This window comes from Salvelinus namaycush, chromosome 4, assembly GCF_016432855.1.
Source record: "Salvelinus namaycush isolate Seneca chromosome 4, SaNama_1.0, whole genome shotgun sequence".
Classification (NCBI taxonomy): domain Eukaryota; kingdom Metazoa; phylum Chordata; class Actinopteri; order Salmoniformes; family Salmonidae; genus Salvelinus; species Salvelinus namaycush.
This window is the reverse complement of record NC_052310.1, coordinates 42746862-42773390: the sequence shown is the minus strand read 5'-3', so window position 1 is coordinate 42773390 and position 26529 is coordinate 42746862. Positions and strand designations below refer to the sequence as shown.

Genomic DNA, 26529 nt, shown 5'->3' with positions numbered 1-26529 from the left:
ACAGTTCTAGCAAAATGATTGCTTGAGAAATTGCTCTTTGCTAAGAATCTATTTGTTTCATTTTGACTATTTTAATTGAAAACAATCACAGTAAGGTACTTAATTGTTACACAAAAATTATTTGATGTTGAGATTAAAAAAAATGGCTGCATTGGACCTTTTTAACTCTTGTATATGAAGCCTTGGATATCTCGCTAATGTACACAATATTTCCCCCATGCTCCTCCCCCAACATGGAGTCCTCTGACCCTGCAGTCCTGTTCTTGGCTCTGTCCTACTGTGTCGAACAGAGGTCAGACTCTATTGTCATTACAGAGACCTCCTTGTCAAACTCACCTGCCGTACCTACTTGTCCCTACCTTGAGGCCCTACAAGAAGTCTCTCTACAGATGAAAATAAACTCCCTCCCCTTACATAACCTGCTGTATCCTTGGTGATGGAGGAACTGACCTGCTCACTCAACTGATGCCTGGCAACCACAGCACAAGCACCTGGGCTCACACCTGGTGCCACTGTAAGCAAGTGCGTAATCAGTGCTCCACTGACTGAAGGCTTAGTGGAGATTCCATTACCTCTGCCTGAATGCAACAGGCTTGATTCTTCAGCTGATGAAAATAGGTCAAAGGTCACTCAAATGGTGTCTCTATTTATGTGGACAATGAGAAACATTGTTGACTCATATTCACATATTCAGCCTGCAATGCTTTGAAATAAACGGAATACTTTAAACATTGAATCGCCTGACTATATGAAATATCACATACCTAAACCCATAAATAAATGTAAAGTCTCTGTAGTTTACCTCATTGTCCTGAGTGGATACAGAGTTCAAATCCCTTTGAAATAATAAGGCTGAAAACAATAACGCTTTCTTGACTAACCAAAAGACAACTATTCCTTAAATTTATAACACAAGTCTCAGTGGTTGTATTGTTCTTTTCCTCATGCTAACACAGCAAGTACCATTTCTTGTATTCCAGACTAAGATATAGAACTGGCACATAAACGATCATCAGTTGTCATGCTACATGTCGTGCCACTTTTAATCCATTACCCTTAGGAACAATGTACCTGCCACTTTTTCCCTCATATTCATCTTCACCTTTAACTTTCTATTGCTTTACATCTTGATCTCTTAATGCATTCTCACATCTCCAAATGCATTCTCACTTTGCATCCCCCACCCAGTCCATCAAAAAACGTTCAGTGTCCTCAAAATGTCAATCAAACATTATACATTTTTGCAACTAAGCCACGTGACCCAAATAACTTGTTTTTTTCAGCAAATCAACAGTAGATAACACACACGTGTGCTCCACAGACCACACACAAATTAAATAGGAAGCATGTACATGCTCCGACATTCATACAGGCACAGGTAGACACCCGCTCATTTACGTTCAGTCAGTCAAACACTGGTGAGCCCCAACAAACCTAAATCACATGTACTGTAAGTAGTCCAGGATCGTTTTCCAATGACACTGATGGGTTGTGAAGGCAGGGTGTGTAGAGCTGGGGAGCATTGAGGACAAGGGCTTTTTCAGTCCCATCACTCACATCCCTGGTTCGGGATTAAACATCAGTATTCATATGTGGTTCACTGAAGACCTGTCTGGATAGGTCAGAGGAAGTCCATCCTACTCCAGGTCACCAAATGGGGGCCTCAAGCAGCCAAGTACTTCGCCCAGTGAGGAGAGCTTCCTGATGCTGGCTTCCAAGGGCCTCCTGGAGCCCTGGGTTCGGCCCTTGGTGTCTCCAAGTCAGCTGTCCTGAGTGCAAGAGGAGAGACACGCACTGTAGTCACATACTCAGAGCTCACGATAGAGGAGAGAAGACAGGAACACACTAGCCAGGTATTCCCAAGAAGTCACTACTGTAAATAGACATTCAGTTATTGTATTCTTGTTTTTCTTTACAATTAGATTGCATTGGTAACAAATAGGCCAATGATATGGTTTTATGTTCTGAAGGCTTGGCCTAAAATAGTGTATAAGAGATCATACAGGTTCTGTAGTGATTCCTATGTTGAAGATGTAAAGAATATTGTGTTGTATTGTTTATTGAGGAGCAACCAGACGCCGCACTTGACATATTTATGAAAACTATTTCAACAATTTTACTGAGTTACAGTTCATATAAGGAAATCAGTAAATTTCAATAAATGAATTAGACCTGGGAGGGCATAGGCCGACCCACTGGGGAATCAGGCCCAGCAAATCAGAGTTTTTCCCCACAAAAGGGCTTTATTACAGATAGAAATACTCTTCAGTTTCATCAGCTGTCCGGGTGACTAGTCTCAGACGATCCCGCAGGTAAAGAAACCAGATGTGTAGGTCCTGGGCTGGCGTGGTTTCACGTGGTCTGCGGTTGGACATACTGCCAAATTCTCTAAAACAACATTGGAGGCGGCTTATGGTAGTGAATTAACAGAAAATTATCTGGCAACAGCTCTGGGGGACAATCCTGCAGTCAGCATGCCATTTGCCCGCTCCCTCAAAACTTGAGACATCTGTGGCATTGTGTTGTGTGACAAAACTGCACATTTTAGAGTGGCCTTTTATTGTCCCCAGCACAAGGTGCACCTATGTAATGATCATTCTGTTTAAATCAACTTCTTGATATGCCACACCTGTCAGGTAGATGGATTACCTTGGAAACTGAGAAATGCTCACTAACAGAGATGTAAAATGTGTGGCCAACATTTTTGAGAAAAAATATTTTTGTGCATATGGAACATTTCTGGGATCTTTCATGAAACATGGGACCAACACTTTACATGTTGCGTTTATATTTTTGTTCAGTATAATAATCATGCACCCAGTAAGAAACTGACTCTAAAAATGGCTAAATCCCTGTGGATTGATGAGAAATGGAAGCATTATTGTTGAGAGGGACGAGGCAAAAGGAATGGCAAATAAGTCTGTCTACACAGCCGATTGGCAAACGTACTGTAAATTGAGAAATCATGTGACTAAACAAATAGAAGAAGAAACTGTACTATGAAACAAAAAGAAATGTAAAAGATTATAGTAAAATCTTTGGAGCATCATAAATTATATTTTGGGGAAAAAGGCAAACTCAGCTCCATCCTGCATTGAATCAGTGGCTCATTCATCACAAAACCCTCTATTACCAACTACTTTAATGACTTTTTCATTGGCAAGATTATCAAATTTAGGTATGACATGCCAACAACAAACTCTGAACCTTCATATCCATGCATAACTGACCAAATTATGAAAGACAAGCATTGTCATTTTGAATTTTGTAAAGTGAGTGTGGAACATTTTTTATTATTGTTGTCTATCAATAATGACAAACCACCTGGTACTGACAACTTGGACGGATTTTACTGAGGTTGGTAGCGGACTATATTGCCATTCCTATTTGCAATCTCTTCAATCTAAGCCTACAGGAAAGTGTGTTTCCTTAGGCCTGGAGGGAAGCAAAAAGAATTCCGTTATCCAAGAATACCAAAGCACTGGTTCAAACAGCCGACAAATCAGCCTGTTATATATCAAAAACTAAAATCATTGAATTTGGGACAAATCATTCACTAAACCCTCAACCTTGGTGTAACCCTAGATTGTAAACTGACATGGTCAAAACATATTGACGCAACAGTAGCTAAAATGGGGAGAGGTCTGTCTGTGATAAAGTGCTGCTCTGCTTTCTTGACATTGCTATTAACAAAACAAGTCCTATTGGCCCTAGTTTTATCACATCTGGACTACTGCCCAGTTATATGGTCAGATGCCAAAATGAAGAACATAGGCAAATTACAGTTGGCCCAGAACAGAGCAGCACGGCTGGCCCTTAAATGTACATGGAGGGCTAATATCAATAATATGCATGTCAATCTCTCCTGGCTCAAAGTACAGATCAGATTGACTGCATCACTACTTCTTTATGAGAGGTATTGACGTGTTGAAAGCACCTCACAGCACATTGCGGACTGTGAAGAGACACACACACACACACACACACACACTCTCTCACATGCGGCTGTGGTGGTCATGAAATTTTGTCAGCCGGTGATTGTCGTGCAAATAACTGGCAGTCTCACAGTAACTCACCGTTAATTAACATAAACACATTTAGCATCTCCTGGCTTCCACGCAAGTCTAATAAATCTATGTAATTTAGCCTACACTACACAATAAATCCATTATTTGTTTTAGACAGGTCTAAAGAAACATGATATGAAGAAAATGTAGTACATTTTCAGAACAGAATAGCATACTCTGAGTTGGTCTTACGTTAGGCTCTGATCTGGCTATGCCATATGGCTGTGGGCTACACTAGTTCACTTAGCAGACAAGATTTGTTTAGAATTCCGTGGAATTATTTTATAGTAGTAAGAATACAATTGAACAAAACTGAATAGAATAGAAAGGATATTTTCTCCAAACGATTTGAGCTGTTAACAAAGAAATATGTACTCCTATATGCTTAATTTAGAGTTATTTATGCAACTTTAGTTTGTTTTCAAACGTTGGGCTATATGTTTTGATTTTTAATACATTCTAACACTGCATGATGAGACTCTAATGATGATTTGAAAAAAGTTGTTTGAAAGGCATGACCTCCTCTTTGTTTTTAGCGCAGGCTATACACACTTCATCAGTCTCTCATTCACAAATTGAGAAACACTTGATAATGCCTCAAATTACTCGGCGGCATCCCCTTTGTGTGGCCGTAATGCCCCCTAAAAAAATCCATGCCTTTTGCGGTCAGTGGCGGTTGTGCTCTTGGGCTGAGTATGTGGCCACTGTGGCTGTAATACGTTCATCGTAACAGTCCTAACTCTACACACATGTTATTGTGGATTTTATATTGTATGTTTGTAATAATTGAGTAATAATGTAATGTCTTTTGATATTTTCTTTGATGTTTTCAATGTAGGTTGTTGTGTTTTGATGTAGTTGTTTTAACCATATTTGGACCCCAGGAAGAGTAGCTGCTGCCTTGTCAGCAGCTAATGGGGATCATAATAAATACTAAATACAGTATCTCATAATGGGATAAAGGAATATTTGGTAGTGAGTTTTATTGAGGCTCTTAGGATGGAAACCACTTTCAAATATGTTTGATTGAATGTCTAAAAATAGAGGAGCCAGCATGTTCGCAAGTCACCTTCCATCCTTTCATGTATATCCAAAAATTCTTAAAGTAGATGACTTAATAATACCATTAGTGCCTCAGGTTATAACAGCATGATTTGTCTCAATAAAATATTCAACGCCCTGCTTTTGAGCCAAAATATCAGGTCTTTATTTAACCTCTGTAAACTGATGAAAATCAACTTTTTGACACAAGCCACCATCTTTTTTTTAAAAGTTCATTGTTGGACATAAAATACTTTAAAAAAACAGGAAATCAGCTTCAAGAGATTTTAATTTTGGAAATTTGTGCCCAAATATTCCAGGCATAATAGAGAGACATATGTGATCTTATACAAATAATAATAAATAATAATTGATTGGATTTAGGCCTATGTAGCGCTTTTCTACCAACTGAGGTACTCAAAGTGCTTTACATTTTAGGGGGAAATTCACCTCATCCACCATAAATGTGTAGCACCCATCTCAGTGATGAACGGCAACCATTTTTGTGGCAGAATGCTAATCCCACCTCAGGTATCAAGTGGAGAGGTGATATATGCCAATTCGCAATGAAGGGGGTGATTAGGTGGCCATGATGGAATGTAGCTAGGTTGGGAATTTAGCCATGAAACCAGGTTGAACACCCCAGTGGTCTAGTACTTATTTTTCAGTGGGCATTGCATATACTCACTTCCCCACGATGCGTATCACAGTAGTGTAGTGGAGGTATGCGCTGTATCAATAAATAGGGCTGATAGAACAGATCGGAATGTTTAGTTTAAAATGTTGATAAAACTATTATTTCTTCACGTTTTAGGTGCAGCAATGTACACACGGTAGTAGGCCTATGCGCGAATGTTCCAAAATGCAATTTGCGGAAAACACAGTTCTAAAATACACACCCCACATGCACGCTGTTTCATGGACAGAGATCGAAATATCCTTTAGAAAGATTGCCTCCACATTTCTATGGTGGGATTTTGGCTACAGGATACTTTGAAGCAAGGTAAGACATGCCTCATAATATGAAGTAAAACGATAGGCCAAACCGTCTTCTGCTAGATGGAAAGGCTTTCCCAAAAACCACTATTAAAATGTTAACTAGCTACAAAGTAGCCCATGCCTAGTTGTCAGAATGATATCATGATGATTATTTGCATTAATCCAGTGGCCATTTATTTTGCTAACTCCATCTCGTGTGCTACACTGCTAATCAAACAATAGTGCTAGGTGCCTGCACACTTGAATTAAAGGGTAATTACTCTCAAAAATCTAAATGTCTTAGATTTTCTCAGAACTCAAAAGTGGTCTCCTAATGTGGATTAACCATTGTTACGGGCTTAGAACATATAATTTTGATGTTTTTCTGTTTAAAAAAGTGTGACTTTGAGAACGAAAACCTGAAAAATGTGGGAAAATCTGAAACCTGTGAACTTCGGACTTAGTTTCAATAGTAGGCCTACTATAGGCCTACTATAGGGAAATAATGTCCCCAAATGTAATCAAGGATTGAAATGATTATGTTTTAGTCAAATATTATATCTGTTTAGGCTTCTTGCGGTCAATTTGCAGTCTACAAATTATTTGTTTTATTATGATCCGCCCCCCCGAACATCCGTTTAATAAAAAATTGGCCCATGGCTGAATTTAGTCGATGATCCCTGATCTAGATACTCCCAATGAATGAAAGAGAAAATGTCCCTCTGTGCCCTGTAACTGAATCCCTTGTTTCCAAAGGGAGGGAAATAAATGAGGCTTTAATAACAAAATATTATGAGGTTGTGAGGCCATAGGTCAAATAGATTCATCACTCACTGTATTATTCTGCATCCCTGAATCTGACCCGGCCAGGTTATCCATTTGGGGCTTGATAAGAAAACATGTATAACACAATAATAACTGTAAGGCTGTAATTGGGCTTTTATTAGAAAGAAAAAGACAGTCTTCAATCATCCATGAGAGAGGATCAACATGAACAAACAGAATGTGGATAATAACCACTTGGGGGAGAATGAGTGATAATGGGAGACTCAATGTGACATATGTTGTGTCACAGATAATTAAAATAACCTTAACCTTCACTAAAGACACAAAACAATACACACACACACACACACAAGTACTCACACTTTCCAACACACACACGCACAAGTACTCACACTTTCCAACACACAGACCAATATACAGAGATCCCCTGATCCATCTACACACTCAACACACACACATACACACACACCTCAGCAGCAATTACCTTCTCTCTGTGTGGTATTATCCCGTTCTGCACCACCTCTGCAGGTCTGTCCGTCTGCTCCTGGGATTCCCGCCGACCCCTGGGCTCCTCCTGGGCCTCGTTCTCCCAGCGGGCAAAGCCTTTGCTCTTGGAGGCCTGCCGGTGTGGTCGATACTTCATCTTGGGGAAGGTGTGGGAGCCCCCATCCCCAGACCCCCAGGTGTGCTCTGGCCACAGGTGCTCCGTCTGCGTGGCCTGGCTGGTGGTGGCCCGCTGTAAACCCACAGAGATCCGCTGGGCTGAGCCCGTCATCAGGGTGATGGACTTATGCTCCAGGTCAGAACCTCCAGGTGTCACCGAGGGGAACTCAAACATCTCGTCCTCATCTGCATGGAGGACAGTATGACAGGAATGAAATACACTGACCAAGACCATGTTAGTTGAAACGCTGTTGGTGTATCACTGTAGTGCTGCTGTACCCTTGAAGGTGGGCATGGTGGGGCTGCTGGGTAGAGAGCTGTGGGTCAGGCCTCTAGGGGAGACACTTTGCAAAGAGGTGGAACGCGGCAGCTTCCTACAGGCCAGTACCAACAGCTCCCTGCACTGCTTATGGCAGTTCACGCCGCAATCTGAAACAGAACACAAAACAGTACCATCAGGCCAAAGCCCTCACAGTGCATGCATTGAAAAACCCCAAATGTCTTAAATATGTAGTTCTATACACATGTGAACATTACAGTCCATAGAGCCTACCTTTGCACTTGTATCCCTGTTTGATTATTCCCCAGAGCTAAGAGCAACATGTCCAGAGGGGCAGGAATTGGAGGGAGGTGGAAAAATACAAAGGAATGTTAGGATTTGTAATGTGGAAGCATATTCATGCTGCAAATATGGTCAGAGGTGTCAGAGTAAACCATTGTGTCATTTTTTTTCCCCTCCAATCGCTTTGGTGCAATTTGCACAAATATGTAGTATACTTTCACAACTCTTAGCATAAAATTCAGTAACACTTTATTTGGATAGTCCAGCTGTAGATTCTCTACAGACTGTCAATAACATTTCAACTATCTAGTAACCCTAACTCTAACCTTAACCATTATTCTAAACCTAACCGAAACCATAGCCTGCAGTTACCTATCAACAGATAGTATGGGCATCTGTAGAGCATCTACAGTGCCTTGCAAAGTATTCATCCCCCTTGGCGTTTTTCCTATTTTGTTGCATTACAACCTGCAATTTAAATGAATTTTTATTTGGATTTCATGTAATGGACATACACAAAATAGTCCAAATTGGTGAAGTGAAATGGAAAAAATTACCTGTTTCAAAAAATTTGAAAAAATAAAAACCGGAAAAGTGATGCGTGCATATGTTTTCACCCCCTTTGCTATGAAGCCCCTAAATAAGATCTGGTGCAACCAATTACATTCAGAAGTCACATAATTAGTTAAATAAAATCCACCTGTGTGCAATCTAAGTGGCACATGATCTGAGTATATATACACACGTTATGTTCTGAAAGGCCCCAGAGTCGGCAACACCACTAAGCAAGGGGGCCCACCAAGCAAGCGGCACCAGGAAGACCAAGGAGCTCTCCAAACAGGTCAGGGACAAAGTTGTGGAGAAGTACAGATCAGGGTTGGGTTTTTTAAAAATATCAGAAACTTTGAACATCCCACAGAGCACCATTAAATCCATTATTAAAAAATGGAAAGAATATGGCACCTCAGCAGCTCAGCACCTCAGGAGCTGCAAAGCTCCACAGCGGAGATTGGAGTATCTGTCCATAAGACCACTTTAAGCCGTACACTCCACAGAGCTGGGCTTTACGGAAGAGTGGCCAGAAAAAAGTCATTGCTTAAAGTAAAAAATAAGCAAACACGTTTGGTGTTCGCCAAAGGGCATGTGGGAGACTCCCCAAACATATGGAAGAAGGTACTCTGGTCAGATGAGACTAAAATTGAGCTTTTTGGCCATCAAGGAAAACGCTATGTCTGGCGCAAACCCAACACCTCTCATCACCCCGAGAAGACCATCCCCACAGTGAAACATGGTGGTGGCAGCATCAGGACAATGACCCTAAACATATTGCCAAAGAAACACTCGAGTGGTTTAAGGGGGACATTTAAATGTCTTGGAATGGCCTAGTCAAAGCCCAGACCTCAATCCAATTGAGGATCTGTGGTATGAATTAAAGATTGCTGAATCCAGAACCCTTGGATTTGAAGAATGGACAAGAATCCAGTGGCTAGATGTGCCAAGCTTATAGAGACATACCCCAAAAGACTTGCAGCTGTAATTGCTGCAAAAGATGGCTCTACAAAGTATTGACTTTGGGGGGGTGAATAGTTATGCACGCTCAAGTTCAGTTTTTTGTCTTATTTCTTGTTTGTTTCACAAGAAAAATATTTAGCATCTTCAAAGTGGTAGGATGTGGTGTAAATCAACTGATACAAACCCCCCAAAAATCCATTTTAATTCCAGGTTGTAAGTCAACAAAATAGGAAAAATGCCAAGGGGGGTGAACACTTTCGCAAGCCACTATACAGATGGGAAATCAGTACTTTCCAAGTAAAATGTGACCAAAATTCAAAACAGACCATTAAAAAGGCAGTTGTTTCAAAACTCTAAGCACATTTTCAATTGACTAAGTATAACAGACAAAATCACAGTCACTTTTTCACCAAACTTAATCAGGGATTCATCTAAAGTAATTGGCTTTCACAATGCAATGCTCACATTACCTTTGATATGATTTTCTTCTAATTTGTTAAACCCATTTTACTATTACTTAATCCGAATGCTTTTAATTGATAATCACTTAACCTTTTGTTAAACCTACTGGTTTATCTACTATAGATTGAGAACTACATAGTGAAAATGTATGTTTGTAAAGTATAAACATACATATAAAGTTTGATATATACTGTAATGTACTATTATGACTTCACAGTAAGTTTTACAAAATATGATATTGACCCAAACACAGATGTACTGTATGTAATGCATCCTATATAGTATATACAGTAAACTTGTATCCAAAATGAAGTTGCTAGGGTATTGTAACGTCTGCTTCCAACTCACACTCTCAAACACGTAGATCCCTTGAACGCAGCTCACTTTCCAGACCACTTTCCAACTCACACTCTCAAACACATAGATCCCCTGAACACAGCTCACTCTCCAGATCCCAATCACCTGAATTCTGATCACCTGTTCACACACCTGTATGTCATTACACACACTATTTAGTTCAGTTCTTTGCACCACATCATTGTGAGGTATTGTTTGTTTTGTGACACACTTCTATTTGAGTGCTGGTTTGTCCAGTAATTTAATCCTCCATTTGTATGATAGTTGTATGATTGATTGTTGTATGATAGTTGTGTGATTGATTATTGCATGATAGTTGTATGATTGATTGTTGTATGATGGTTTTTTCCTGCCTCACTAACGACGCCTATTGGATTTCCTGGACGAAGTTGCTAGCCATTCCCTGCCTGTACTGTTGCCTTTTTGGACCCCTGTGTTTGACCTTCTGCCTACCCCTGGACCCAGCTACCTGCCTCCTGTGGTCCTTTAAAAATAAACACCTGCTGCGCCCTGCGCTTGAAACCAGCTCTGTGTCTCCCATGTTCATTACAGGTATTTTTGATGGTGGGGTTTCACACTGCTTTCCTAAAACTGCATTGGCCAATACATTTACAGTACTATTGTGATGTATGCCATTTACATAGCAATTGTTTTATCCAAAGTGACAACAGTGAGTCCACACTTTCTTTTTTTTTAAGTGACCCCAGTGGAAATCGAAACCACTACTCTGGTGTTGCTAGTGCCGTGCTTTTACTAACTGAGCCACACAGGACCACTACAATACAATAATGTAAAATAAAATGCAAGATTACAATACATGTGGAAGGTGTATGACCGCCATCCCCATGAGCATGCCACCCTCGTCCAGGCCATGGATGAGGTGTGCAATGACATCAATCCAGACGTATACAAGGCTTGGATTCACGATGCCAAAATGTTTTTCCACAGGTCCATGAACAATGAGGGCATTTACTGCAATGTCAATGAGAACCTATAGCCAAATGCACAAGACAGGCTTGATGCAGACTACAGTACACCTATGCTGTAGTTATATCTGAACAATATATTTTTGCAACAATGATTGTGAAAGCTGTCTTCAATTATCACACATTTGATTGCACATGGGATAGAAATGATGGAAATGTGATTTAACATTTTTGATGGGTCAAATTTGATAGGTAGTGTAAGTTTATTGCCTAATGTGAAAACATTGTAATGTACTGTAGTATATTACATTCAAAGGGCAATTTTGAAACCTGTATCTTGCATTTTTTTGGTATTGAATTAAATTGTTAAAACAACTACATTGAAAAGATCTCATTATGTTGTGTTCTGGTGAGTCAATCAATGTTCTCATGGTATTTCACAGTAAACTTATTTTGGTTGTGTGGTGAAAGATGTCTCCAAACAAAATGAATGCGCAATAAAAAGGTTTTGAATATAAGACTTGCTGTATTGCAAGTGTTAACAGTTTGGAGTTTACTAAGAGTTTTGAAAATGTACCACACTTGTGAAAATAGCACCAAAGTGATGGAGAAAACTAAACAGGATACAATGTCTCATAACACCCTTCCTGTAATCTCGTATGTGTGTTTTATTTGTGTACCTGTGAGCATGCTCGTTTAAGAATAGGAGGAATTATCTATAGAAATTCTCATTTATTTTCACTAAGTGATGCCTAAATCAACACAAATAGAAAGCTAGAGGGAACATAATTTGTGTACATATTTTGACACGCAACAAGAACTCTTCTCTCATGTAAGACGTGCATGCTTTCATTGTTGACTAAGTGAGTGTTGCCATCAACATGTAAATTGCATTATTGTTCCGCCAACACTAGTCAGTGTTTCATATAAACTTTTAAACAATGTAGCCTGCACTCATGTCAACACATTGCATCTCTGTATTTTGAAACCCCTCTATACACTGTGAATAATCTCTGTCTCAGAAGGTCATTAAGAGCCATGGGGTATCGATTTCAAGGAATAAAGATGGACATCATCTCTCAGCACTGTATCGTTTGGTAGCTGGCTGAGGGCTTGCACTAAGTTGACGGCAATATATAGCACAGAGTGTCTGACAGAAACTACCAGAAAGCCTATACTTTTCACCAACCAAAACTGCACTGTGTCTCTGAGCATAAACAGTTCATGTTTATCACAAGGTGCACAGTATACATACAAATCCAGCACAGTGCTCGCAGAAGGTAGGCTTCAGATACGTCATCTCCGTAAAGTTGTGGATAAAACCAGGGCCCATTTTACACTGGAGCAAGGGGTTGGCCCTCAGGAAGTAAGCCATCATCTCATCCTTACTAATCAGGCCATCTCTGGAGTGGGGGGGGGGGGGGAGAAAGACAAAGAATATAGATAAGAGAATAATAAGATGGAGAGAATGACAGCTATTGTTCTGCAAACATTACAGTAAATCCCAACCCTTATTTCTGTCTTATCCAGACATGGAGAGACCTACAAAAATGCTCTAGATCAGACACCCAGGTGGTTTGTGGCAGCTCCAGCCCCTGCATGTCTTCAGTCTCCCTCCTAAGGAGCTTAGCCTCCCAGACCTATTTCCTGAGTCATGGAGCTGCTCAGGCGATCTGAAATGTGATTTGAGGCGTTCCAGTGAACAGATGAACCACCCAGGACACGAGGGCAGAGCACTGTGTGGCGCTACGTGTCCTTCATGGGCTGCCATAACCTTCACCTCCCCCCTCCTCAAGCCATGGTGACAAAGCACCACTCCTAGTCAAGGCAGGGCAGGGCTAAAAGCAGACGTAACTCTGTTGTGACTTCAGAGTGTTTTCCTGCAGATTTACGATAGGAGGTTTGCCAATACCAATGACCTCATTCATACTGTAGGTTTGTGTGGTGAGAAATGGGTGATGATGGCCAGTTATCTTGCTGTGAAATCACAGGGCTTATAGGACACCCACATTTGAGGTCTCATTGCATCTTGGATGCTTGTAACTGCTTTAAAGGCAAATATTAGGCACAAGAATCAGATTACTGTGTTTGTGTATAAGAGAGATGGAGAGAGATATGGGGTGCATATGTGAAAGGCAAACAAGGTGAGATGTATGAGGAGATGGGTTAAGTGTGGAAATGTCAAAATGTGGCTGCATGTGTGGAACTTGAGTGTGTGGGTGGGTGCGTGCGTGCTTGTGTGGGTTGGGTGTGCGTGTTCGGTGCCTGTGTGTGTATGAGTGAGAAAGAGGCGATGTGAGAGAGTGTTTGTTGGTGACAGAAAGAGGGAGATAGAAGAGGAGGATGAGGTGACTTAGCTGTGACACTTCTGAAGCTTTCCTATTTCAATGGTAGACAGGGTCACTCACTGGTCCTTGTCCAACACACAGAAAGAGTCCAAGAAAGGAAAGTTGGCAGCAATACTCTCAAAGTCCTCCTGAGAGATGTAGCCATCATGGTCATGGTCGTAGTTCCTGAATACAGACTTCCCAGAATAAGACAAAAACAAAGGACTTCAACTGATTTACAAGCACCAGCAATTGTGTGATTCATAGTTTAGTAGTTGTTGTGGAAATGGTTCATATACCTACTGAAATATTTGGTATTGTGACAGAAATAGCCACAGACTGATTCTTGAAGTGATGTGTGAGATATTTCTGAATGGGTAACTCATCTTATAGATAATAACATGTTTAAGTGTTGTTGTTTTTTTTAAACTTAGTTTTCTACTACAATGTAATTTCATCAGTCAATAAGAGTTTCAGTTCAGACCACAGCTAAGCTATGTCCTCCTGGACTTTATTCAGGTGCCTTTATGTATGCAGATCAGTGTTACTGTAATGAAAGCAACTTACATCCACCACCTTCCTGATGTGCTTGTTCACCACATTGGGGTCAGGTTTGGTTGTCACACCTGATGCCCAGTCCAGAGGGCCCATTGGCTTGTTGAGGGTTGTTGGAGAAGTAGGCTGTGGAGTGGGAAAAGATGGAGTGAAGATAGGAGCACTCAGGAATCCAATATTATTTCTATACTTTATACATTTCAGTTGATATTTATAATAACCATAGATCCAACAATGCAGCCTGTAGACCCCAACATGGAGACTTACCAAAGACTTTGGGTTCCGTGGTTCCCTTAGCAAGGATAGCTCATATATCTCATCTTCAGTGTAGTAAAGGTCTAGAGAGAGCTGGGGAAATCACTTAAGATTAAACATGAAAATAGACTTAGTGTTTCTGCAATAACAAAGCCATTTATGATCATGTTACTCTTCTGTATGATCCTACAAAATGTGGTTTGAGACCCACTGAAATGAAAAAAATGTGACAGAACGATTAACAAGTCCATTTCCTGTTGACGGGGGACCTTTTAGGCCGGGACACTCACAGTGAGCAGGTAGATGAGGTCCATGTTGGGTTCCACCTGGGCTGCAGAACTCTGAAGGGACACCAGCTCGTTGAAGGTGAGGTAGAGCTGCTGCATCTTTACAATGTTCACCTTGTTGTCGTTCACCCAGTCGGGGAAGACCACGTGCACGGCGATCAGGTCCTTCAGGTGGACTCCCAGGATGGGGACCTTGAAGCCTTCGGAGTCTGTGAAGGCCTTGCGGTAAGCACAGTAGTTCCCATTGGAGGAGACCAGCTCCGTCATCTCATTCCAGATCTGATGGGAGGGGTAGGACGGCAGGAAGTAGTGGACAGGATCGATATTAGATACAGCACCGGAAAGCTACAGTGAGAGTGACCAGTGCCGGGGAAATCTACTATGAAAATATAGTTCACCAAGCTACCAATTACTTCACACTGGAAGAAGTTAAGCTACATTAAAGCTTCCCTTTAAAAAATGGGATGGAGTTCCAATAATTCTCTACACCACATGGCAAAAAAGTTATGAACTACTGAAAACAACACCAAGATTTTAATTTAGTTCAACTACCACCAAGCTTCTGCTAAATGTAATAAAATTACATGTGGTTCACAACTCCCCAACACTGAATGTAACATCAAATGGCAGGAAATGAAGACGATACCAATTCTGCGTGGTGTGCTTTCTGAAACCATCACTACATGGCAGTTGATGAATTGACCTACATTGTTCCTTAGCAGATGCTAAATGATTATGACCATGATCTAAAGTCAATTCAAGTGTAGAACCCGATCAGATGATATTAGTGAGGCTGTGACAGAGCACAGGCAGGCGTACATGCTGACCTTGTTGACCTCGGGTGCCAGATGAGAGTGGGTCTCCTTCAGACGAGAGATTGAGCTGTGGCTCAGACCTCCAACCACGGCCATCAGCGTATTAAAATTCTGCAGTTGGAGGAGTTTCTTAAGGACAGAGTGGCATGGAACAAAGTGGAAGAGATTGGAGGTAGAGTGAGAGAGATAAATAGAGAGATAGAGAGAAATAGAGATGACGAGGAAGAGAAAACAGTGCAAGAAAAAATTACAATAAACAACAAACAAACCTAAAATATATATTTTTTTTTACCCCCTTTTTCTCCCCTAATTTTGTGGTATCCAATTGCAATCCAATTACGACCTTGTCTCATCGCTGGAACTTCCCAACGGGCTCGGGAGAGGTGAAGGTCGAGTCATACGTCCTCCGAAACATGACCCGCCAAACCGCGCTTCTTAAAACCCGCCCACTTAACCCAGCCACACCAATGTGTCGGAGGAAACACCGTCCTACTGACGACCGAAGTCAGCTTGCAGGCACCCGACCCACCAGAAGGAGTCGCTTGAGCACGATGAGCCAAGTGAAGTCCCCCCAGCCAAACCCTTCCCTAACTCGGACGATGCTGGGCCAATTGTGCGCCGCCCTATGGGACTCCCGGTCATGGCCGGTTGTGACACAGCCTGGGAACACACCCGGGTCTGTAGTGACGCCTCAAGCACTGCGATGCAGTGCCTTAGACTGCTGCACCACTTGTGAGGCCAGCTAAAATAACCTCAATAAAAAAACTGTACCTAAAATAACATAAACCAACATAAATTGATCTCTTTACACTGTGCTTATGGAATCAATTGCATGAGGGGAAAGTGCTTGAACATCTTATTTAAAAAATGCGAGAAGCTTTACAAAGAAACTAAAGAGCCCTCTTGAGTTAAATGGCCACGCTTCTGCATTTAGAGGGTAGGCCATTTCATTGTAGCTGACAGATGACCTGCATAAACAATGGAGGCAGACATGAGCATGAGTGCTTGTCATTAGTCTTCTGAATAATTCCTTTATCTAAATCCTGGTAGATGATGATGGTAGGGAGAAGCCACCGGTCTCTGATGAGATTGAGAGGCCTAATAACATGCATGATGCTTAATGTCTGTTAAGAAATATAGACAATAATTTCCACCCCCCCCCATGCATACAGCAATTAGACATGGAGAATCACATTAATAGTGATGAAGTGTTTTTGCTGGAGGGATGCCATGTGCTTACATTGTCTTACGTCAGATAGCGCGAGGATTCCGCCTGCACTGATCTGTTTGGTTTATTGCAAAAAGAGCAAGGGGATGGATCAAAAGTAATTCAACGACAATGTGTCACCATAACTTTTGAAAATACTATGTGAGTTCGAGTTCGAGTTCAAGGTCACCTATGTAATGATTTTTGTGAAAGCTCCCGTGATTAATGTTGAGATACGTTGTGATATGCAACCTGCTAAACAGCATTAAGAAATACAATTTCAAGCTATAGGACTAGACTTCAATTGTTGATAAGAAGGGTAACACTGAATCTTAGCCCTCATTCTCATGTTGGCCTTTCTCAACTCAGAGAACTCTAGTGGATAATGGTTGATAAAAGGGTCATTCATCTGAAATTGAGATTGATCCACAACATCCTGTATGGCAGTGTCCCCATGCATCTTAAAAGCTATTTTACTTCAGTAATACCCTGACTACACCGCTGGCATGCGCAAGCGTTGCAAAATAAATTTAGAAATCTATATTATTCAATTATTGCACCCACACTGCTCGAGTGCGTCAATGAGCGTCTGCGTTGCCAGGGGCTAAAATAGAAGTCAGTTCTATTTGTGACGCAGATTGCGCTGCAAGTCCTGCCTCTCCCATCTCCTCATTGGTTTATAGAAGCAGATACCAATGTGCCATCTCCTCATTGGTTATACCCACGTGGGTGATTGAAAGACGAACTGTGATGTCGGTCGTCGTGGCAATACTATGAAAGTTCACCATATAATTTCAAAGAAGAAAAAGCCTGCACCACTCGGGAGGCTAGTGCTGTACAGTTAATGAGAATTTATGCCTCAATAAATTGCCCTCACCTCCTTTACAATTGCTTGTGTCAAAGTGGGCGGGTTTTACACTCTAAATTGTGAGGAGTTATGGAATATAGGATATAAGTGGAATGAATGAAGAAGCGTGAAACAGCCCCTCCCCAGCTGTCAGAGCGAGAGAGACAGAGAGAGAACTATTTGCAAATCGTTACAACATGGTATATAGACATAATATGACATCAGAAATGTCTTTATTCTTTTGGAACTTCTGTGAGTGTAATGTTTACTGTTCATTGTTACTGTTTATTTCACTTTTGTTTATTATCTACTTCACTTGCTTTGGCAATGTTAACATTTCTTTCCCATGCCAATAAAGCCTTTGAATTGAATTGAGAGAGAGAGAGATACCATCTCTCTCTTCTTACCTGGGCCACGTTGATGTATTTGGTGATGACCTCAGCACGGTGTTGGGGTGTCAGCTTACTGAGCACCATGAGCTGAACCCACTGGGACACTCCGTTGAACAGGGCGATGGAGCGCTCCAGTGTTGGGTTATCTACCAGACATCCGTGCATCACATAGCTTTGGTAGTCTGTGAACTGGGTTTGGGGGGTTGGAGAAAGAGAGGGTTAGTGTACGTAACATGTACAGTACTGCTGAGTTAATAACACAGACGTCATTGGCATATACCGTATACAGTGGGCCCTCAATCGCTGGTGAATTTACAAGTGAACTGCCCAGCAAATAAAACAAACTGAAATGTAGAGCAAACGTATCTAAGAACATATTCTGTGGTGGTGCGCAATTATCCTGGGGATGAAGTTAGTTGACAGCCAAAGCTTTGTTCTGTAGTTAGTAACAGAACTAAAAGGGGAAAAAGGAGTTCTGTGGAAAAAGCACTCTTGGAAAGAGTCTTGAGGAATGTTACACACAGGGGTTAGATACGGATGAAAGGGCACTAGTCTTTTTCCACCAGGGACACTCACTGATATCCTCCTGATGGACTTGTACTCCAGGAACGTGAGGTGTTCCGCCAGCTCCATGGGCTCTAGGTGGTCAAAGAGGAGTGAGGCTTTGCCCTTCTTGGCCTGCTTCTTCCTCTGGGTCAGCTTTCTCATCCAGTCATACGACGGGCTAGAAAGAAACACACACATTCTGTTGAAACTGGAAATTCTCTACTGACTGCGTGTGCACGTACGTGCCCATCCTTGGGTAGTTCCTCACATGGTGGAGATGTCAATGAGTTTGTAGTGTTCCTCACAGCCCAGCTGAGCCGCCACGTCTCTGAATTCCTCAGTGAGGCGGATAAGGCCCATGTCCAGGTTAAACTCTGCAGGAAACACCGTAATCCAGTACCTGACACACACACACACGGATGGCTGATTTAGCACTAATATGTTGCAGTTACGCAATATGTTTACTGTTTGCATGTGGACATTATGGCTGGGCAGTCTGGCTGAACATCATAGTGTGTAGCCCCAAGCAGCAGTGCCAATAGAATATGAATGATTCACAATGATACCATAGTCTCAGAAGGAAAAGGTAGAGTTGAGGGTACTGACCCTGCACAAGGACTGCCGGGGGCTCCTTGCTCAGTGATTTGTAGTGTGATGTGGCTAAAGGGGAGTGGTGAGATGGGCAAGTCCAGCAACCATAGTCATAAACGTGGCCTAGATTTTATCAACCCAACAAATCATGTTTCCCTAATGTGGAAATAACAAATGAATACAGAGAACCATTAACAAGGGAATGGCCATTGTGGTATTCCCCCTTCAGATACAAATTAAATGCAAAATATAACATGGACTTTAGTATGGCCCCTCGTTACAGTAGTTAACATTAAATTCAGATGATTTATTTAGTATTTCACTTCATATAAAGGTTGCACACAAAATAATAGGACACATTTTTTAATGGATTGGCAGACGGTGGTAGATAATTGCTTTAAAGGGGTTACCAGTGAAAATGAGTGTCTGTGTACTCTGTTAAAGATTGCCTGAGGATGTTTTTGGGGTAAATAATAGATCACAAGACTCCTAATTCACTGAACGCTTTCGCCCCAAACAGTATCTCCACGATCCACGTCTCATGAGGACAGCCACTGGCTGTCAATTTTAATGGCATCCTCTCATCCCTCATTGCACCAGCCAGTCAGTCACAGAGCCCCGAGAGAGGAGCCCACAACCCTCATGGCATTTTCAGCCTAGCAATACAAAACATCTTCAATACTAAAGAGCGCAGAAACTCATTGGTATGTAGTAGTGTTTTCTTTACCTCATTAAATAGCAGATCTTCAGTCTCGTTCTTTGGCACTCATCTCCCTGGCAGTCACGGTATGTGGGGTTGTGTCAAGGACAGTTTAGCACTTTTCAGAGACGGTGTCCAAAGCCCTATTACAAAATGGAAGCACATTCCACAACTCCAGCAACACCCCCCCCTCCCCAAAAAATACAACAATAAAACAGCATCTTTCATGAGAAGCAGCTGTACATTTATCAGTTGGACAAAATGTCTCCTCTAATGAAGAATAACTGAAGTGTTCAAAGAGAAATGCCCAGTGTGTGGAAATATAAAAACAATGAAAGGTCTGGCCATGTGATGGACCTCTCCACCAACGCATGCGTGCATTCTCTAAATAATTGTCACTTGCCAATGTTTTTCCTCCTTGAACTGTTGAAATATACAGGTAACTGCCACAATAAAGGAAACACTTGAGAAATGAGGGATACCAAAGTATATTGAAAGCAGGTCCTTCCACACAGGTGTGGTTCCTGAGTTAATTAAGCAATTAACATCCCATCATGCTTAGGGTGATGTATAAAAAAATGCCCGGAATTTTGCAACTCTAACCATGGCTAGAGATCTCAGTGACTTTGAAAGAGGGGTCTCAAAAGGAGCATAAGGGATTTAAAGGTGTGTGTGTGTGTGGGTTGACGTATTTAACTATTTTCTGTTGGTTGACGTATTTAACTATAACTATTGTGGGGACAACTGGGGACATCTTGTTAGGCCCCACGAGGTCAAATGGTATTTCAAGGGGGTTTAGGGTTAAGGTTAGAATTAGTGTTAGGGTTAGCATTACGTTAGGGTCAGGGTTAGGAGCTAGGGTTAGGTTTTTGGGTTAAGGTTAGGGTTAGAGTACTCTTACGTACGGTTTAGGGTTAGGTTTAGGGTTAGGGGTTAGGGAAAATAGGATTTTGAATGGGACTGAATTGTGTGTCCCCAAATGGTTAGCTGTACAAGATTGTGTGTGTGTGTGTGTGTGTGTGTGTGTGTGTGTGTGTGTGTGTGTGTGTGTGTGTGTGTGTGTGTGTGTGTGTGTGTGTGTGTGTGTGTGTGTGTGTGTGTGTGTGTGTGTGTGTGTGTGTGTGTGTGTGCCTCAGTCACCAGATCTCATCCCAATTGAACACTTATGGGAGATTCTGGAGCGGCGCTTGAGACAGCGTTTTCCACCACCAACAAAACACCAAATTAAGGATTTTTATAGTGGAAGAATTGTGTCGCATGCCTCGAGTTCCAGACACTTGTAGAGTTTATTCCAAGGCGCATTCAAGCTGTTCTGGCTTGTGGTGGCCCAACGCCCTATTAAGACACTTCATGTTGGTGTTTCCTTTATTTTGGCAGTTACCTGTAGATCTTAGAAGTAGCTTTGGCGAGGCCTTGGGCAGGGAGCCAGGTCTAGAGCGTAGCCTGCCTACTATCACTTCCAAAAGGAACCCAGCTATTTCTCTGCCCAGGATATAGTCACAACCATGCAGCAGAGAAGACTAACCCCTGCCTTCTTTGTGGTACTATGAAACTCTCCCAGCATGGAGGGTCAGGATGGATGCTTATTGGATGTATACATGACTGTGGAAAACACACAATCAATTGGTCTCGCCTTCTCTCCAGAACACTGAAAGATATTCTCACGGGCTAACTCACAAACGTGGAGGCGATTCAATGAGATATACATTAGGTGTAAGAGCTAAAAAATACATCTCAGCAACAGCTGAAGGACAACGATAAGTACTGTATATTTTGTTGGGTTAATGCAAAAGCAAAAAGTGAGAGAAAGGGCAGAATAGTGCCTTTGTATTCTGTCACATAAAAGAGGCTCTCTGCTCTGGCTCTACTCTGAGGCAGCTTCATACCGCATGGAGAAGGTAAGATTTTCTGCAAACTGGTCCCAGGTTAGATATTTGTAGCACTTTCCTTACGGTAAGGTTAGGATTGGAGGTAGGGTAACCGCTAATCTGATTATAGATCTTCCATCAGGAGCACCACAGCCATTACTCCAACCAGCAGCAGGGAAAAGACGGGGTTCGTCAGTGGAGAGGCCTGACGCCAGGCATTGTAATATCTCAGGGTGTCTTTCCAGAAGCAAAGATATCAAACCACTTAGTGTCACGATCGTCATAATAACTAGACCAAAGCGCAGCGTGATCTGGGTTCCACTTTTTTATTGCTATGTGAACCTCAAAGCAAAAGAAAACAATAAACGAACAAACCGAAACGTGAAGCTACAATAGTGCTCACAGGCAACTATACATAGTCAAGATCCCACAAAGCACAAAGGGGAAATGGCTGCCTAAATATGATCCCCAATCAGATAAACAGCTGCCTCTGATTGGGAACCATACCAGGCCAACATAGAAATATAATTACCTAGATGACCCACCCTAGTCACACCCCAACCTAACCAACATAGAGAATAAAAAGCTCTCTATGGTCAGGGCGTAACACTTAGAGGTATGGAGTGTCCAGGAAAACACTGTCCAGGACCCTGCTAACTGAATCAGATTCAAATGCACAGTCAAGGCACACTAGGTAAAAATCATAAAGAGGAATGGAACGCTAATAGCTATCGATTCGATCCAGGTTGCTCTTCCTTTTGAAGCGGTTCTCTATCTCGAACGTTGCTCTCAAATGCATTTGCACTTAACACGTTTTATTCTTCCAGTAGTTTTGATAGGACAATCTGCCTTAACCCAGAGCTGTGCTAGAAATGACACAAACAGTTGACTGATATACTATCCCTCAAAATAAATTAGATGTTTTGTATACTCAGATAAAGTCACTCAGGGTTAGTCAGTGTCCACCCAGAAAATACATTTGGCAGGGAACACAGCATTCCATAGCGCCCATATTACAGTATATACTCTGCCATATCTAAACACAACCAGAAAGGCTTTAAATGGCGTATGACAACAGTTCTTTGTTGGTCTGGTGAGAATCCACATGGAAGGATATATCACAAGCAGCTTCCCGGCCAGCTCTGTGGACGTGACATACCAGCGGTGCATCAGCAGCAGGGTGCGAGGGAGCTGGTTGGACTGCAACTCCCCATTGTCATCTGTGGAGAGGGATCACACCACAGAAAAGGAACAATGAGAACACACCTACACTGAGTGTACAAAACATTATAAACACCGTCTCTTTCCATGACATAGACTGACCAGGTGAATGCAGGTGAACGCTATGATCCCTTATTGATGTCACCTGTGTAGCTGAAGTGGAGGAGACCGATTAAAGATGGATTTTTAAGCCTTGAGACATTTGAGACATGGATTGAAGTGCAATTCAGAGGGTGAATGGGCAAGGCAAAATATTGAAGTGCCTTTGAATGGGGTATGGTAGTAGATGCCAGGCACACCAGTTTGAGTGTATCAAGAGCTGCAACGCTGCTGGGTTTTACACGCTCAACAGTTTCCCGTGTGTATCAAGAATGGTCCACTACCCAATGGACATCCAGCCAACTTGACACAACTGTGGGAAGCATTGGAGTCAACATGGTCCAGCAACCCTGTTGAACGCTTTCGACACCTTGTAGAGTCCATGCCCAGTCTAATTGTGGCTGTTCTGATGGCAAAAGGGGGTGCAACTCAATATTAGAAAGACATTCCTAATGTTTTGTACACTCAGTGTATACTGTATGGATCACATCACACACCACTGAGATAGCTTCCCCACTGTGTTTCTGTGCCATACCAGGCAACTGCACCGCCCGCAACCGCAGGGCTCTCCAGAGGGTGGTGCGGTCCGCCCAAAGCATCACCGGGGCAAACTACCTGCTCTCCAGCACACCTACAGCACCCGATGTCACAGGAAGACCAAAAAGATAATCAAGGACAACAACCACCCGAGCCACTGCCTGTTCACCCCGCTATCATCCAGAAGGCGAGGTCAGTACAGGTGCATCAAAGCTGGGAACGAGAGACTGAAAAGCAGCTTCTATCTCAAGGCCATCAGACTGTTAAATAGCCATCACTAGGCGGTTACCACCCGGTTACGTAACCCTGCACCTTAGAGGCTGCTGCCATATATATATATATATATATATATATATATATATATAGACTTGAAGTCGCTAGCCACTTTAATAATGGAACACTAGTAACTTTAATAATGTTTACATATTTTTGCTTTACTCATCTCATATGTATATACTGTATTCTATTCTACTGTATTTTAGTCTATGCCACTCCGACATTGCTCATCCTAATATTCTACACCTGCATTGCTTGCTGTTTGGGGTTTTAGGCTGGGTTTCTGTACAGCACTTTGAGATATCAGCTGATGTAAGAAGGGCTATATAAATACATTTGATTTGATTTTGATTTGATATATTCCTTAATTCCATTATTTTACTTTTAGGTTGTGTGTATTGTTGTGAATTATTAGATATTACTGCACTGTTGGAGATAGAAACACAAGCATTCTGCTACACCCACGATAACATCTGCTAAACATGTGTATGTGACAAATAAAATGTAACATGATTTGATTGGTCACTCACCAAAAGCCTGGATGCAGGAATCCAGTAGCATGTTGAGGGGGGCTGCCTTCCCCAGCGTCGATGTTCCCATGGTCCCACAGGACGACTCCTCACAGCAGAGATGGGTTCACGCCCCCCGAGCGGGAGAACACATGGTACACCTCCACACCTGGAGGTCAGGGGTCAAAGCCTGCTCAGGAGCTCTCTGTGAGAAGAGGAGACACAGCCAGGCTAAACAAAGATTGCTTACATCCCTTCCTAAGATTATTGTAAACACATGCAGACATGGGTGTGGATGTCGTTTATTCATCAGCACACAATCATAATTGCTGTTCTAATTGTTAACACATACACAGTGAATTCACCAGGTGTATTTCCATGTACATTGCATATGACCACTACATGGATGCTATACTAGGTTTTTCAATAGACTACAGTGGCTAGTGAAAAAAGCCAGTTCAGTGCATTCCTCCAGCATCATACTCCTCTCCTCCACATCTGCAGGAGTTGGACCGTCTTCTGAGAACTCCCATAGCAGCCATCAATGTTTTATGACTTTCTGATGTGCTCAGTGCGTGATTCCACCAAAACAGCTCATGATTCCATACAAATTGCGTAATACTCTTCAGGCCCAGTGAGCCAGACAAGACTACCATGGCCTGGTTGGGGACTGGGTTTATGTAATCTGGATACTGTGGTTTCTCTCTGTCTGAAGAATATCAGTGATTGCCAGTTCGTATAGTATCGCCACTGATGCCAACACAAAGTTAAGAAAAGTACAGACAAGGTCATTTTAAAATGTTATTCTAGGGTTATAGATTCCCAGATTAGATTTTACAACACAACAATAAAGGTTGATATAGCAGAGCGAGTTGTCTGTAGTGATGACATTAGAGGTGGCGTCATCCAAAGGTTTGGTTGGTGGTTATGGAAACCGTGGCTGATTTGGATTGGTTGCAGTGGGGGTGCGTGGGTAAAATCACTGAGGAAGCCAAGCCAATAAAAAAGCCATATTACAACATATATTGTGATAATTGCGTTGTTTGTTCTATAACCCATTGGTTCATACACCACCGTGATATACATTAAGACCGGGACAACAAAAAGACAACAGTCACACAGTGGTGGAATAAATTCAACTACACGTGTGTTTGATTCATTACTAAAGCAGAGAGCAACATCTGTCCTGTGAAGTCCCCAAAGCAAACATTGCATGTAACAAACAGTTATATGACCTGCAAAATGGTCAAGCAAGTTGTTTGACAGTTTACTAAACAACTACTGATTTAGAATCACAGAGTTACCGCAAGTCAGCACAAAGACAACAGGAGTGCTGCCTCCGCTACTCCCGAACCATTTCAATTGAAACATTTAAACATCATCAAATCAACAAGGCTATATATATATGCATAGTTTAATACTCTGAAAACCAACTTAAAGATGCCAAAAACTATTTATGTTGTTAAATAACATGTGGCTGTCCATGGTACTGATTTCTGTCTGTGTGTGTGTGTGTGTGTGTGTGTGTGTGTGTATGTGCTTGCAAATATTATTATTTTTTGACTCACCCTACATGCAAACTAGTTGAACGACAATGCCATCCTCCTCTCTTTCATGTTGGCAAAATGGTCTATGGCTCTGTCATACAATGCACTTTTAGTTTTTGTTGTCATAGGCTACCTAGATAAAATGCTTGCTTGCCTGACTTCCTCACATGAGCAACATTGAACCAGCTACGTTAGCTAGCTAACGTGAGCCTAAAAGGGCTAGGCTGCATATTGAACTTCCACCGTCTCAGGCCAGTGGCACAACATATTAATTTATGGTTAGATCAGAATCGCCGTCATAATTATTTGTACAAGCCAATGATTTAGTCCAAATCCCATCTCCATCTATGGCTTAGGAAAGGGCTAATTTAGCAAGCTAGATACAGCAGGACATCAACACAATCAGACCAGAAATAAAAATGACGTTTTGCTTAGGATGTGATTTGATTGGTGAGAAGCAAAATCCAAACTGGCCTCCAAACAGACCAGAAATGGCTTCCCTTGGTGACCATTTTTCTGCACCAGGACAACCCGCAGTTGAGCTCAGCTCAACGCTGATTGGCTAATTATTGGTGGGGGTTAGGGTCAGGAGTGGT

The 26529-nt window shown here is 42.0% G+C and overlaps 1 protein-coding gene across 1 annotated transcript; it reads right to left on the bottom strand.

Annotated features, from left to right (window-relative positions):
- Window positions 1-1377: 1377 nt before the first annotated feature.
- LOC120045625 (ras guanyl-releasing protein 3-like) lies at window positions 1378-24567 on the bottom strand. The gene is made up of 16 exons (XM_038990533.1): window positions 24408-24567; window positions 22862-22964; window positions 19904-19966; window positions 18854-18985; window positions 18616-18763; window positions 18055-18228; window positions 15606-15722; window positions 14782-15057; window positions 14504-14584; window positions 14249-14362; window positions 13763-13878; window positions 12610-12757; window positions 8089-8125; window positions 7815-7964; window positions 7357-7721; window positions 1378-1769 (listed from the first exon to the last, which is right to left on the bottom strand). Exons 1-16 carry the CDS (start codon window positions 24475-24477, stop codon window positions 1761-1763), a joined length of 2103 nt encoding a protein of 700 aa, XP_038846461.1. The 5' UTR covers window positions 24478-24567; the 3' UTR covers window positions 1378-1760.
- Window positions 24568-26529: the final 1962 nt, after the last annotated feature.

Excerpts from the sequence above, each read along its gene's own strand:
- LOC120045625 (XM_038990533.1), bottom strand. The coding sequence starts at position 24,477 with ATGGGAACATCGACGCTGGGGAAGGCAGCCCCCCTCAACATGCTACTG. Across the intron at positions 19,967-22,861 it reads GCCGGGAAGCTGCTTGTGAT|ATACCGTGACTGCCAGGGAG; the intron begins ATATCCTTCCAT and ends ACACAACCCCAC. Across the intron at positions 7,722-7,814 it reads CACCATGCCCACCTTCAAGG|ATGAGGACGAGATGTTTGAG; the intron begins GTACAGCAGCAC and ends TCCTCCATGCAG.